Below are 15542 nucleotides of genomic sequence, written 5' to 3'. Positions count from 1 at the left end.
CCGGCCACGGGGAACCACCAAATCCTGGTGGAGAGAGGATCAGGCTAGCATGCAGCGTGGACAGGAAGACTGCGTACACTCACTCCCACATTAAGGAAAGGCCACAGAGCAGAGGCCAATGGGGCGACAGGGCTGGCCGTCACCGGGCACTGTTTGATCAGAGACCGCTTTCCAGGGTTAATTACTTTGGCTTTCTCTCTCTCTCTTTTTTTTCCTGCACAATAATTACTTTTTTTGTGGTTTCAGGAATTTATCAGTTTCTTTTTTATATTCAGAAAATAGGATCCAACCAGGCAAGAATTTCTCACAAATTGTGACAGTTGTGTGGAAATGTGCGTCTTGAAGAGGGCTCTGTACAAAGTGACTTTCCTGGGTGCCAGAGGGAGCCTATTTCAACAACCACCACGTCCAAGGAGACAATTCTTGTGGGAAAACGATTTTTGAAACTGCCCGCATCGCTGACTCCTCCTAAAAGCCGGTCGCAGGTGCGCTGTCTCCTCCACGCTCACCGCCACATCAGCGGTGTGGCTCCTGCAGGGGGAACCTGTTGGCTCTTTGGGGGCTGAGATGAGCAGAGGGGTTCCTGTCCCTGATGGCGGGCGTGTCTGCTTCACAGAGCAACCCCTTCACCCGGGGCGCTCCCAAGAGGAGCTGAAGTACACACAGCAAGTCTGCTGTTTGAATTTTTGAAATGTGCTGTTTTAAGTCACTTTTCCGACCAGAAATGCATTTTAAAAAGAGAAGAACATCTTTTCTTCATTTGAGTCTCTGTTTGTCTTCAGCGATTAACAGGACGTGGAGAAGGTAAAGATTAGAGGCAGAATTCTGAGAAACTAAAAAGTATCTACCCGTGCAGACGGAAAGCCTCCATTTCACAACCATTTCCTCAAGTAATTTAAGCGGCATTAATCGTCATCACACTGGCACTTTTATTCTTAGGGGAACAGCCTCAACAAACAAATAATAAAGCACCAAGAAAGAAGATAGCTCAGTATTTTTCAACTCACTGCATATTAGAACATCCCTTTAGAAAAGAGAAATTCACTCAGGCTTTTAAAAATGAGTTTGAAAAATCACCAAAGTTCCATATGAAAGGACCCTACAACATTCGTTTATGCAAGTAATTTCTGTGATTGAATTCCTGTGATTTTGGCCAGCTTGGCAGTTTCTTTATATTTTTTAGGCAACGTGTTTTTCTTTAAGAACCTTATTGGTTTAAAAATTGTTTTTGAGTGGTTTTTGGCCACCGACTCTTCCTGGCGTTCAGTTGGCTCAGACTTGTCCAGAAGCTAATTCTGATTCTTCTGTCAAATGCTCGATGCCCCTGCGGTCCCTGCTGTCCCGGAGGCCTGGCACAGCGCAGGTGAGCAGCTGACCACCCCAGGAACGGGCTGTGCTTAGACGGCGGGGGCAGGAGCCTGTGCTCGCTGAGTTTCAGGTTACAGTTTCACCCAGAGGCTCGTCCCCGAAAGGGAGGGGAAAATTTCTTCTCCAAATAAGCCTGGCTCTCTATTTCAGCTGGCTCCAGCCATCTAGGTAGGAAAACAATTTCTTTTAACAGCCCTCTGTGTAGCCCTGCGTTCCCAGCGCCGGCCGCCTGCAGGAGGCTCTCACACTCCCCCTGAGGGTCATGGTTACTTGGAAGCATGACGGCCCCCTCCTCAACCAGCAAGGACAAAGGATCTTTGGTTTTATTTCCATCAAGGTGTCATCAACACGATGTCACCTTCTCAATGTTAGTCGGGAAGGAGAGGTTATTAGAGAAAAGTGATGAATTTCATGAGCTCCCGAGAGTGAGGGGTCTTCATACACTTCACAGAACGGATTTCTGGATTTCAGCTGGGGCCTTGAGTTCTCAAGACCCCCCCACGAGTCATCTCTTATTGACTGAACATACCTGGTTTTACAACGCATCCTTCGAGAAGGCTACAGCAACACGGACCAGCTTACAGGATACAGTAGCAACGTGCACAATAATGACATTTCATGGATTTTGCCAACATTTTGCACACTGCTGTTGACTTGGACGTGTCCTACCATCTTAGATTCACAGACAGTGAATGGCTTCTGTTGTTCAGATTGATTCCAATGACAACCCTCTGTCCTCTTGTGCCAATGTCCCCAACACAGAAAGAGGTCTGGACTCTATCGACGTTCCCAGCCAGCCTCCATCACCACCTCTCCCCCAGCCTGGGTGCACACACAGCCTGCAGCACAGCCACTCTCCCCCTCTCCCCAAATCCACCACACTCATCCCTGTCTGCCTTTTTCTGAGTCTCTTCCCAAGATAAGGGGGGTGGGGGGCGTGTGGTGGGGGTGGCACGCATGGCTAGGATCATGAAAGGCAGTTTACTCTCCCAGTTCAGTCTCTGGCCCACCCTCCGGGCTCTTGGACCAGCCTACCTTGGCATGCAGACCCTGTGGTTTGCTGGAGAGGATGTCTGCGGCCTCCCTGCAGCGGGTGGAGAGGTTCAGGATGGCAGCTGCTGCCACGTGGGTGTCTTCCCCGCGCTGACCGTAGCTATATGAGCTGGCACGCCGTGGACTCTGTGTGTGGGCGCCTGCACTAGGCAGTCGATTAGGAAATTTCCCTGCATTGGAAAAATGCTTCACTGTTGAAGAGAGATTTGATTAGCAATTGCATGGACATGGATGTAGTCATTAAACAGATTTGTTTTAAAGATATAACTTCTTGCATTAAAATATGTGAAGAATAAATTAAAACCCACTCCATTATCCATGAGTACGTTAAATGAAGGTTATTCAGACTGGTTTTCACAGAAGGTCATAGATCAAATGATGTGATTGCTGGGAAAGAATGCCTATTCTCTTAATATTTTTTTGTATTTACACTTCTTATGACAAAACCTCCGTAACTAATGTTACCAGACAGGTGCACTGGCAGTATTGGTGGCAAAAACTGTAGATTACAAAAACACGCTGGCAAAACCGATCAGGGGCCAGAGAGGCTTGAGGCTCGTACATCTGCAAACGGTGTGCGAGGACCAGCAGTTCCAGCAGAAAAGCATCCTTTCCATATCTGTTTTCACAGTAGCAATTTATACTTAGACATGGAATGGCATTTTTGCTATTTGGTACACAAGTTTGTTTTGTGCTTAAATCCCTGGGTATTGTTCTTCACCCAATTCGATGGAACTAAGTAGCTGGGAGCATCTTTAGCAAGCTGGCATTTTCATGCTCAGGTACAGGGCGGAGCACGTGTTCTCAAGGTGAACCCAAAGTCACCTGAGCTGTCAAGGCTGAGTCCTGCTTTACGTGCCTGTCGTGGGCGCCAAGGCATTGCTGAGAGAGGGAATTAAACGTGCATTCTTCACTCCGGGTGTTTGTAAACATCACTCAGGGCCCAGGAGACACACCCAAGATTTAATGTGGGCTAACAGAAAAGCGTTTAGCTATTCGACTGTAAATAGCATTTAGTTTAAATATTTAATCATTCTTTTTCTTAAAACAGTTTAAAACATTACCAGATGTTATTCCTGTAGTTGAAAAAATATGAAAATGTCACTGAACGTTTTCCACTTTTAAATCAATATCCACGTTCCGTGAGCGTGCAGAATATTCGTGTTAACTAGCTTCACCTGAATTAAACCAAAAGGAATGTGTGTTTATCTTGTGTATACACAATAAAACCGTATGTGTGTGTATATACAGGTACACATCTGTATTTGTGCAGATAGATACAAAATATTGTGTGCAGACATTTTTTCTTCTTGAATCTAACAGGTTGTCGGAGGCTATTCATGTCGGCTAGCCCCTATTTTTAGCAAGAAGAGGTGAAACATCTTTTGGAGTATAATGTGCTTCTGGTTGACGGACACGCTCCTTTCAAGTCTGCTTCTCCACCGTGAGGTTTCATATGACATTCCAGTTCTTTGAAAAAGGTGATTCTCATCACAGAAGGAGGCACGTACCCGGTGTTCCTAAGGGCACTGAGTCTAGGTAACCACACCTGAGAACAAAGACGTTCCACGGGTTCGTACAACGTGGTAAAAAATTCACAATCTAAGGAGGATTCAAACTGGGAGATCCTTATGCTTCTTCCCTCCAGTTAAGTCACGATAACGCAGCATCGTGTCTGGGTTTGTTCCCAGCACTCACTTTCTCACCTTTCCGTTAGAATATTCATGGACTGGACAGCCGAGGAAAGGTGTCAGTGAAAACGCCAGGGTTCATGGGCTACGGCGTCTGCATCACAGCCGTCTGTGCGGACGCGCTAGCTCTGAGGGCGCCACGTTGTGAACGTCTCCGTGTTGATCCTTAAACTCGGGCTGACAGCCTCCACAGCCACGCACGTTCTTCTTTCCCAGTAAAATCTTGATTCTTGATTGTGAGTTTCTTTTCAGACTTTCCCTTTTTCTAACACCTTCAGTCTGAACTCTTTGGCAGAGGTAAGTAATATTTTAAGCAGTATTCTAATATTTCATTGATTAAATTTCTGTAATTTGAACATGAATCCAAATCACTGTATTATAATAGCAATTGCAGTTTTCAGTGTATTAATCCCAATTCTGGCTAAATGGGAATTAAATATTTCTTTGGAATTACCGTACTTAAATTCAACAAGGGCACCATATTTGTAGAATAATTGATCCATTAACTCTTCACCATGTTCGGGGTAACTTCAGGTAAAATCAGTAATGCTGATTAACTCATTACAGTTACTCCTATTTTATTTCACTGTGCGACACGCTCCCTCCTCTCAGTGAGGGGTACACACACACACAGAGAAGTACGCGCCTCGCCCAACACACACACACAGGACGCGTTTTCGGGGAATACGTGTTAGCCCTCGAAGCTTACATTCGGGAAACGGTGGTGTTTTTCGTCCTTGACCTGTTTGTACCAGGGGCCGTTTACCAAACACCTGGGCATCGAAACTGGCATAATCGAAAGGTACTTTTCCAAACTTCTCTTGCTCTTTTGACCCGGTGGCTCTGGGAGAGGCGATGGCTTGTGACCGGAAATTGAATTCGATTTGCTTGACCAAGCTTATCCTGGAGAGGGAGGGGCAGAGTCGAAAAGACAGGATGAACTGCTGGTGAGCGAACCGGCAGCAGCAGCTGAAGCAGGCGGGACGGTCGCGCCCGGCGGTGCCACAGAGACGCGCGCTCGCGTGGGAAGGAGCGGTGGCCACTGCGGGGCGGGGTGGAGGGAGGGGCGGGGGCACGCGGGGCCGCGAGGCGCGCGTCTGAGCGTCCTGCCAGCGGAGGCGGACGCGCGGGCCTCCGAGCGTCCCACGCGGGGGCCGCAGGGAGCGGGCGCTCAGCGCCGTTAGCTCCCCGAGCGCCCTGCAGGAACGTGTCACGGACCGTCTTCAGGGCGCCGATAAGGGGTGCACGCTCTGCTGGCTGGGACTGTGGATCCGAGCAGCGGGGCGAGGCCACGGGGGTAACGAACGGGGGGGAATGTCATTATGCTCTGTTCAGCAGAGCTGGCGGGGCCCTGACGGCACCAGGAGCTCGATTTCAGAATGTGAATTTCTTCCCAGGCTTTTCACCTTTTCCCCCACCTCCAGACTGCATTTTTTTTTAATGCTTTAAGTCCTATTTTAAACAGCATTTCAATATTTTACCTATTAAATTGCCAGAGTTTTGATTAATATATCTCATCGCATCTTTTGTATCTTTTATGTTCACCTACGTGATGTTACCTCTGCATTGCAGGTGAGTTTTAAGGTAAACTTCCGGAGGGTCTAGTAGTTCACTGACAGCACGATGAAGGGGTCCAGTCTCCCCAGTGGACATTGGCGGCTGTGCATGGGGACAAGGGAGCCCATGGCGAGTGGCATGTGGTGGGTGAGGGACCCTCTGCGTAGGAACGCTGCCTGCAGGAATTGGACGCGCCCTGGGACACCCTACCTGTGAGTCTGCTCAGGACACGGCCCAGTTTGCGGAGAATCTAGCTGACTCTTGTCCTGGGACATCGCCAATTTTTCAGCTGCAGCAATTGGACAACCAGAAAGACTGTTTTTAAAAAAAAGTGGGAGAATTTGAGTTACAAAGAGAACGTAATTTGCTTTGGCACATACCTCACGGCATACTTGGCACTCACCAAATGTTAAGTCGTATTAATAGTTCACTTAGCACCATTCTCGTATGAAAAGATCCCAAAGGGTTTTGCAAACTACTGCGTCAACATTTGTCCCACAAACTCGTCTCAGAGGTGATAAATAAAAAACTAATTTAAAATCAAAATATGACTAAATTACTTGGAAACTTTATACTAATTTAAGTAGAATACGTTCATCCAACTGCAGTTGTCCAACTTTAGATGTAACGCAATAATTCCACGAGATCTTAGGATCTTTTGCAAAATGTTAGGGACATAATTTTACATCTTAGTTTAAGTGGAGAGTACAGACTATGAGGTTTTCAGGTAATATGTTTATGAGTGAGCTTGAGTCTCTCATGACCACATAATCTATACATAACACACACAAAACAATACGCATGTTCGCGGAAATATTTACTTGTACACGATACATTTATGTATAAATGCACATATGTGCTCTAAGTTAGTTGCCATCTCAGTGAAATGAATCCCGGCGAAATGGGATGGTGTTTACCTTCAGCAACTGGGAGGCGCTTTGGTTCCTTTCTAATGCTCATTGGATGAGATTCAAGATAACCCCTAAGCAACTCTTTTCACGCCAAACAGCCCTGGGGAGGTTCAGAGCCGAGAACAAGCTCTCTGTGTATCGCTATATGAGCATCTACCCCAGTCTTCAAATATATCGTTTCTTGTTGGCATACTTGGCTGCTAGGTGAAGACTTCTACGGAAGTAAATAACAAGGTTTTTTTCCCCACTCTGCGCACACTGAGACTACTTCTTATCTGTGTCAGGCGCTACCGTATTTGACAGTGATCCAGCAACTGATAACACATGGTGAGTTCCGTGTCTCCGAGGTGGACGCGTCTCAGCCCATTACCTCCTGTGCGTGTTGCGGTTGCTGTTGACATGCCCTCGTCCTGTGCATCCCGGGGTGGGGCACTTGAGCACGTTCTCGTGCATGGCGAGAACTAAGCACAAAGCATCACATAAAAGAAAAGAGCCGTTTACCAGAAATACATCACATACCAGCAACCCGATTTCTCACTCGGCGTTCCAATGAATTTAGCACACAATCCACCGTGCCCCCGCCCCACAGGTACTCGGGTGGAAATTAACAAACACTTGAGAAGTTCAGAAATTAAATTCAGCAAGCTCGTTTCAGTTTTAATTTCTCTAAACCTCATGGATGGTTAACGCTGGACTTAAACGAGACTTTTTCTGCTTTTATTTAACTTAAACCGAAAAGCTCCCAACCTTCCTTGTGTATTGACTTCCTTCTCCCTGGGGGTGGACAGAGGGCGCTATTTGTCAAACAGCTCTGTCTGTTCCCCACCGCATGGAGTCTGCATGGAGTCTCCTACATCTCCTAGGAGATTTTATTTTGATTCTTTGACCACAACCCCCAAGTCACCACCCCGCTGCCTTCGGCTGTACGTGAAAGAGCTGGGTGGACACTCAGGTAATCCCTTTGATCTGGGCGGTTCAGAAAGGACTGGATTCAGTGATTTGCAGAACCGTGCTTTTGAGAAGGGTGACACTGAGTCACCCCTCTCCCTGTGGCTGGTGTGACCCGATAGGACTTTAAATAACTGGGTTCAGTAAGTAGAGGATGTGATGTGCGGATATTTCAAAATGCAGGAGCAGCCCCGCCGTCTCTTTCTCCTCCAGTCTCTCAGCTCCCAGCAGGGCTGCCGTGAAGAGACCAACCCAGACTGGTCCTTGCTCAGGGCCCTCAGGCGACATCACAGACACCACGTGTCCCTGTGCGCAGAGGGGAGGCAGGAGGACAGGTGGGGACGTGACTCACGTCCTGTGTCAGAGGAGGCACTGAGGCCTCGGATGAGACAGGACCTGCTATCTCCTGGATTCTAATGCTTTGATATCGGGCCTCCTGGAGACACCCCCCCCCCAAGGGCTTGCTCATTCCTAGAGGTAGTGAATGCTTTGCAAATGCAAACTTTTCAGTTCAGAGCCCATACCTGCCTGCCTCCTCTGCAGGGTGTCACCCTTCAGGACACTCTCCAGCTGCCCTAACCCCTGGGGCCAGGTCCCAGCCAGCCACAGACAGCCCCACGCCCCAGGGCCCCCTGAAGGACCTCCCACTAGCCAATCCGGGACCTGTTACTCTGTTCCTTTCCAGGGAACCACAGCGAAGGCTCTTGCCCCCAGTGCTCCCCTCCCGGCCTGAGGTGCCACCCTTTCTTGGGGCCCGTGAGTAAGTAGCAAATGATCTTCTCAATGTCAGCTGTCTCCTGATCTACCAGCCTGACTGTACCCCAAGTCTTCTATTAACACAGCGTGTTTTAAAAACCCGACTCAACAGAAATGGTCTTGACACACAGAGCAAACACTCTGGACGTCCATGGGTCACACCGTGGATGTACAAGCAGCCCCCTCCTCTCGGGGACGGGCGGTACTCACTCTCCAGGGGGACCCGCACTTTGTGGGGGCACCCCGAAAGGCTGCGGTGGTGGGGGTACAGCCCCGTCACGTGCCCTGTGCCGTCGCACCCGGGGATGGGGCACCTGGTCTCCCTCTTTTCAGGCCTCGGTGAATCTACGGAGGAATTAAATCACAAGAATCATCTGGTCACTGCGCTTTCCCTCCCACCCCGCGGAGTGGCCCTGCAGGCGATCTCCTAGCTCTGCTCAGCTTTCTCATCATAAACATTCTCCCCATGTTGCCTTGAACAAGACCCTCAATGAAGGCCTGTGGAAGCATAGAAACTGTGTTGCATCCTCTTGGTCTCCTCAGCCAAGCTGACACAGGGCGGGGTGGGGGGGGCACAGAGAGGGTTCAAGCTGTCGTGTCACAAAGTGTAGTCAGAGCTTCGTGATGAAAAGTCAGCCCTGTACCAGAGGACGAGTAGGGTCCGGAAAAGAAAAAACACAGTGAAAAAGAAACAATTTGTTTAAACCAAAACTATCTCCTAGAGGAAGAATCTGGAAAAAGCCAGATTCACAACTGCACAGTGAAGAAGCCACTGTATTTGAGGGGGGCCAGCCGGCCTGTCCAGGGGTCCTGGCTGCAGGGGGTCCTGGTTCTGGGTTCAAGTGGCTGCTCCTGGTCATGTGGGGACAAGACTTAGGACGCGAGTCAAGAATGCCACCTCTCAATGCAAATCACAACTACCATGAGGTGTCACCTCACACCAGCCAGAATGGCCATTATCAAAAAGTCCATGAACAATAAATGCTGGAGAGGGTGTGGAAAAGAGGTACCCTCCTAGACTACTGGTGGGAATGCAGTTTGGTGCAGCTGCTATAGAAAACAATATGGAGATTCCTCAAAAGACTAAAAATAGACCTAACCTATGATCCAGCAATCCCCCTCCTAGGCATGTATCTGGAGGGAACTCTAATTCAAAAAGACAAGCACCCCAATGTTCATAGCAGCACTATTTACAACAGCCAAGACATGGAAGCAACCTAAGTGTCCATCAAAGGATGACTGGATAAAGACGCTGTGGTGTTATTTATACAACCTGCTACTACTGAGCCATAAAACAGAATGAAATAATGCCATCTGCAGCAACATGGATGGACCCGGAGATTGTCATTCTAAGTGAAGTAAGTCAGAAAGAGAAAGAAAAATGCCATATGATGTCACGCAAATATGTAATCTAAAAAAGGAAAAAGATGCAAATGAACTTGTTTACGAAACAGAAACAGACTCACAGACATAGAGAACAAGCTTATGGTTACCAGGGGAGAAGGGGGTGGTGAGGGATAAATTAGGAGTCCGAGATTTGCAGATACTGACTACTCTATATAAAACAGATACACAACAAGCTTCTTCTGTACAGCACAGGGAACGATATTCAGTATCTTGTAGCCCATAGTGAGAAAGAGTATGAACAGGAATATATGCATGTACATGTGTGACTGAAACATGACGCTGTGACCAGAAGCGGACACACTGTAACTGACTACACCTCAATAAAGAAAAAAAGGGAATGCCATCTCTCGCCAGGCCCGACCAGTGCGCAGCGGTGCAGAGGCCCGAGGCGCCGAGACCCCAGTGGCTTCCTGCTTTGGCTCAGTCCGCAGTAACGACGGAGAAGCTACCGATTTCACTCTGGAAGCAGAAACTGAAGGCAGAGGCAGAGGCTTGGCGGGGACACATCCTGGCGGGGACTCCCAGGGACTGGAAGGACACGGACTGGAGGCCGCCGTGAGGGGGCGGGAGGGCGCTGCGTCCCCGGGGCAGTCCCGCGGAGGGAAGGGACACCTTGTCACACATTCTGCCGGGCTGCCCGGGACGGCAGCCTAGAGGGGGAAGACTGACACAAGCCCGCGTTTTAATTGCTGGCACACACATCGCGGAGGGTTAGATAAATGTTACAGAAATATGCAAAATAAGTGAAGATGAACATACTTCACACTGGTGACTGAGCTGGTAGGTGAAACAGAAATGCAGTCTTAGAGCCAAAACTGCCCCCCCGAACTCGTGCATCAAACGCCAACGCCAGTCACTGGGGCCAGCCTGTCCCTCCCCCCCAGGGCGTCCAGGGGACCCAGGGCCTCCGAGGAAGGACCGGCGTGGGGCGGAGGAGGCCGCCGGCAGCCCAGGACGCGCAGCATCAGGCACCAGGACGCCGAGAGCGAACGTCGCTCATCCGCACACGCCCGCGGCAAGAGGGCCGCGAGGCTGCCCGGCCCGCGAGCTCCGGCTCCGCGCGGGGCACCGGGAGCCGGGCGTCGCCGCCGGGCGCGACAGGCGTCTCCGGGGCAGAAAGCTGCAAGGAGCAGGCGCGGCGCCGCGCCGCCCGGGGCCGGAAGTAACGCGACTACGAGGGGCGTGGTTTCGGAAGGGGCGGAGCCAAGGGCCCCTCACGTGCCCTGCAGGGCGGGCGGGGTCGGCAGGGAGACGCCGGTCGTGCGAGTGGGAGCAGCTGGCATGTGTGTTTCCTGAGAGGCAGGATTTCATGCCGCCACGTGCAGACTACACTGTTTTCTGTAAGAGACAAGGGGATGTGTTAGGAGTTTTGACGTGTGATTTTGGAGGGAGTATTTTTTTACCTAATCCAAAACTGTTGCCAAACGTCAGGTTCATTGAGGCGCGTAACATCGCTAGAACGCTAGTCAGAATCCTGGCTGTTTGATGCACATGAAATGGGGGGGGGGGTGACGCCCCGTGAGAGTGAACTAGAGAGATGGAGAAGCGACATCTGTTTCCAGGGCCTTCCGGCCTCGGATCTCGTCCAGGTGAGACCGCAGCGCTACACCGCGCTGGAAGGCTGGCGTCGAGTGTTTCCCTCCTGGCCCCACTTTGTCTGCGGAGAGCCAGAGAGGGTGTGGGAGATAAGGCAGGCTGGCCCCTGACCAGGTGTGAGCCATTGACAGTCCGTGCTGCACTGAGTCGACAAGCCCCTCCCCAGCCAAGGAACAAAGATGCCCACGCGATGCTCTGCGGGGCCGTCCCCGTGCCTGACGCGAGCTGGCGCTGGGGCTCTGCGCGGCTCTCAGGCCTGGCTCTCCTTTTATTTTCTTTGTTGGATGCTGCCTCGTGAAGGTGACTTTAAACTCTGGTGGCCTCACGTCCCGCTTTGCCTGGGGCTGTCCTAGTCACACCCGATGGACTTGTGGCATTGTTCACATCGCTCCCCTTCCCCTGAAAGTGTCTAGGCTGTGCAATAAATCACATGGCGATGCTACTTACACTGCGGCCCAAAGTCTCCTTAAGTGCTTGGTGGCAACAGCACAGCCAGAATTTGTCACAGTAGCACTGCTTGGGTGAAACAGTGTTTCAAAACCCCAGTGTTCTTTCCCTAACAGTGAAGTCCTGTGCCCAAGGTGCCTGGAAATTCAAACAGCATGGCCATCGTCCGGGATGAGTGCTTAGGAACATGGAATACGCACCGGAGGGAAAAATCTCCTCTAATGCCCTGGCTCCCACACCTGGGACAGGGAGCAGGGAGCAGACACTTGACTAGAGCCTCTTCTGGGTGAAGCCCAGAGTCCCCTGCAGCTGGCTTCACTTTTTTGCCTGCTTCCTCCTGGTCAGCTGTGGTCTAGACCTCCCTGCATGGACTGTAAGCCCCCAAGGCAGGACCTCGCCTCCCCAGTGGGATACGCTGTTGACGCATCCAGCCTCATTAGCGGCTCTCAGTCTCCAGCATGACCTGTGTTCACAAACACACTTTCTATTGTCTTGTTAATTTTTGTAGAGGAAAAAAATTAAGTTTTAAAAGTTCTATGAAAATGACCGAAGTATCTTCCAGTGTTTTAAGGTATGGCACAAGTAATTAAAGGTTCTCCAAAGACTGGATTTCATTGGCTGGAAGATACAGTCAGTTGTAAGACGAAGCCTCATTGTGTGTGCTAGTAAGGACTGAAGAACGACTGAAAATTAAATAATGCCGGGGGTGGGTCTCACTCAGTGGTAGAGTGTGTGCTTAGCATGCACGAGGTGCTGGGTTCAATCCCCAGTCCCTCCCTTAACAAATAGATAAATAAAGCTGATTAGCTCCCCTCCAAAAAAACCCACACAAAACAAAACAACAAAAAAGGTTAAAAAAAAAGCCTAAAATAAACAAACAAATAAATAATGGCAGACCCTTCTAATTAAACAGAGATGTTAGCATGGGAACACTGTGTGTCTTAGAATGAATGAAACATAGTATATCGGAAATTACAGGGTTTGGAAATTTGAAAAAAAGTTCATCTTTTTTCTTTTTTTAACCTTTTGGGGGGGGTTAGTTTTGTTTATTTATTTTAATGGAGGTGCTGGGGATTGAACCCAAGACCTTGTGCATGCCGGCACGTGCTCTACCACTGAGTTATACCTTCCCTCTCTTTTTTTCTGATTTTACAAAATCATTTCATTTTTTTTTTTAAAAAAGGTAAGTTCAACAGTTTGCAGACTTATGGAGTGCTCAGAGCTCAGGCAGCGTCCTGTCCCAGACCACACACTCATTAGTGTTCTGTCCTCATCCCTACCCTTGTAATATGCTTGCAAAGAATTATTATCTTGCTCCTCATGACATGATATTATTTTATTCTTATTTTTCCTCTCAGCCCTGAGCTAATCTTGTGGGTGAGTATTAAAATGGACTTGAAATGTACAAATTATTTCTGGATAAACCTCAGCAATAAGAGTATCTAAACTATATGAATGCATTATTCTTGTAAGCTCTTTAGGTTCATGACCCTGATTTTCTTGAAGGTACTCCTCCCTTAATTCTGTGGTTCTCAGATTTTAGGGTGACCAAGAATCACCAGAGGAACTTGGTTGGAAAAAAAAAAAAAAGCAAGTTCTGAAGCAGTGGGTCTGCTGGATCCTGGAAATACCTATCTCAACAAGCCTTCTAGGCACCTGAGGACCACCATTTGGGAAACTCCACCGAACGGCAGAAATCACCTCCAGGCCCAGCTGGTGCAAGATAGGCAGGGGCATCTTTAGGGGCACAGGGGACGTGGTTCCCCAAAGTCTGAGGACTGCTCTTAAGGTCTCCTCTGAGCACGTTTGCCCTCACATTCAAGTTTGGTCCAGATGTTTGTGGACCCCGAGTTAGAGAGCTTGGAACAGTGTAGGCTTGTAAAAGCATTAACATCCCTCTGGTCCTAAGAAGAGTCAGAGCGTCCTGTCTTGACGTTACTTTTAAGCTCAAAAGCAGTCAGACTATCCAGAAAGAGGGCGGGAAAGAAGAATTAAATTGCAGAATTGATCTGATTAATTAAATGACTTAAAATCCAGTCAAGCACCAATGTCTGTCTAACATATCCAATAGAGTCCTTTTTAAAAAGTACTATATATTTTCAAAAAGCAGTTATATTAAGTAGAGGCAATGACTTATGTGTGTGTGTGTGTGTGTATGTGTGTGCAAAGTACCCTGCAGAACTGGCCAAGCTTGATCTGAGAACAATCTAGAGAGTAGGGAAAAAATTGTTCATTTTATAATATAAATTAGGTTTTTAACCTGTGTGCAATTGTCAAAAAGCTATCTGGAAGAAGCAATCAAATCTCACCAATTATTTTTCCAACTCTAAAGCAATTTTATCCCTAAAATAAAGTAAAAGCAAAACCGTGTCTTACGTTTATTGTTAAAGACTTGTCTTCCGCCCACGTCGATGACTTTGGTTTGCCTCCTTTCCCCGGAGAGGTGCTCCAGGAGAAACCTGTCCAGCTCCTTGTAGGTGTGATGGAAAACGCAGCCTCGCTCGGCCTGCAGGGCGATGGCGTGTTCCAGCAAACTCAAGTTCCCCTTCGCTTTCTCCAGGTCCACAGCCTCCCCCGGCCCCGCTGCCAGGCACCCGAGGTCCTCGCCCTCCCTCCCGGGGAACGAGGGCTGGGCTCTGCCCTCCGTCGGGTCCACCTGAGCATCCTCCAGGTCTCTCCTTTCTGCCGCCGAATCACACGCGTTTTCACAAGAGAGAAATTCGTCACCTTCCGTCTTTATTTCGGGGGCTTCCAAGAGGTCTTTCCGATCATCCTCTAATGCATACTTTGGGACTCTCTGAGGTTTGGTTTCGTCTGAGAAGTTGGAGCCACTGTCCCAGCCGTTCTCCGCACTTTCACAGTTACTTTCGTTGTCGGAGGAGGAGCAGAACCGCAGCCGGGAGTCCTCGGTTTTGTCTCCTCCGTCGTCGGAATGAATCATAAAGCACTCGTCGGCTTCATTACCCTCGGCGCGTAGAGACTGGATGCCGCTGTCATTTAAGTTTTCACTTGCCGTCTGCACGGATGCATTTTTCTCAAATTTCCCCAAGTGCATCAAAGATTTGACCACGAGCTCTCGGTAACAGTCGTAGGTGTCTTCCTTCCCCTCGGAGTTTTCCTGTGCAGCCGAGTGAAGTGTCTCACCCACAGGTTTTATCACGATCTCTTCTGTAGAAAAAGAAAGCCAATATTTGAAAAACGAAAAAAAAATACTTGAAGGAAATTACACTGATAGGTGAATATACGTACAGACACATACATGTGTAATATGTGAATATGGGGGCTCCATCAATTTCATAAACATTGGGTAGAAAAACACATACCCGCTTAAAACAAAACTTAGGCCTTAATGTTCTAAGAATTGCCTTTATACAGCAACGAGCTGTTCGAATTATGTAAAAGCTAAGTGCTGCTGGCTGCTGAAATGAATACTCGACTGTAACAGGTTCTGAATGTGAAGTGACTGCTCCTGTCTCTCTCACATTTGCACATCTCAGCCAATACACATCATGCTGTACGTGATGAAAGAAGTATTCACGGGACTTCTCTGCCAGCACAGCAGATATATTGTCCAAGAGTCTTTGGTTTATTTTCTCTGCCTCCTTAGTGTCTCAAACGCACTTTCAGATTTTTATGGACCGTTTGCTAAAACACAGAACACGTCTACATAGAAACGGTTGCTAAAAGAAGCCTGGAGTTTTCAAGGCTTCCTGATCACTTGCATAAGTGTCGCAGGAGAGCTGCACGCCGAGGGAAGCACAGGTAAGTGGGAGAGTCGACATGATCCACAGTGTCTCAAATCAGCACC

At 48.8% G+C, this 15542-nt stretch overlaps 1 protein-coding gene across 1 annotated transcript in view; it reads right to left on the bottom strand.

Annotated features, from left to right (window-relative positions):
• The window catches only part of ST18 (ST18 C2H2C-type zinc finger transcription factor), a 47557-nt gene extending 32688 nt beyond the window's left edge, over window positions 1–14869 (bottom strand). Inside the window, exons 1-6 of the mRNA XM_072951677.1 lie at window positions 14111–14869; window positions 8495–8629; window positions 6951–7041; window positions 5880–5984; window positions 4822–5015; window positions 2404–2612 (exon numbers count right to left, since the gene is read on the bottom strand). Coding sequence (XP_072807778.1) covers window positions 2404–2612; window positions 4822–5015; window positions 5880–5984; window positions 6951–7041; window positions 8495–8629; window positions 14111–14789 — 1413 coding nt within the window. The 5' untranslated portion in view covers window positions 14790–14869. The remainder of the gene's footprint in view (window positions 1–2403; window positions 2613–4821; window positions 5016–5879; window positions 5985–6950; window positions 7042–8494; window positions 8630–14110) is intronic.
• Between the last annotated feature and the right edge of the window lie 673 nt (window positions 14870–15542).

This window comes from Vicugna pacos, chromosome 29 (assembly GCF_048564905.1).
Source record: "Vicugna pacos chromosome 29, VicPac4, whole genome shotgun sequence".
NCBI lineage: Eukaryota > Metazoa > Chordata > Mammalia > Artiodactyla > Camelidae > Vicugna > Vicugna pacos.
Note: the sequence above shows the minus strand (reverse complement) of the source record. Positions and strands in the feature narration are given on the sequence as shown.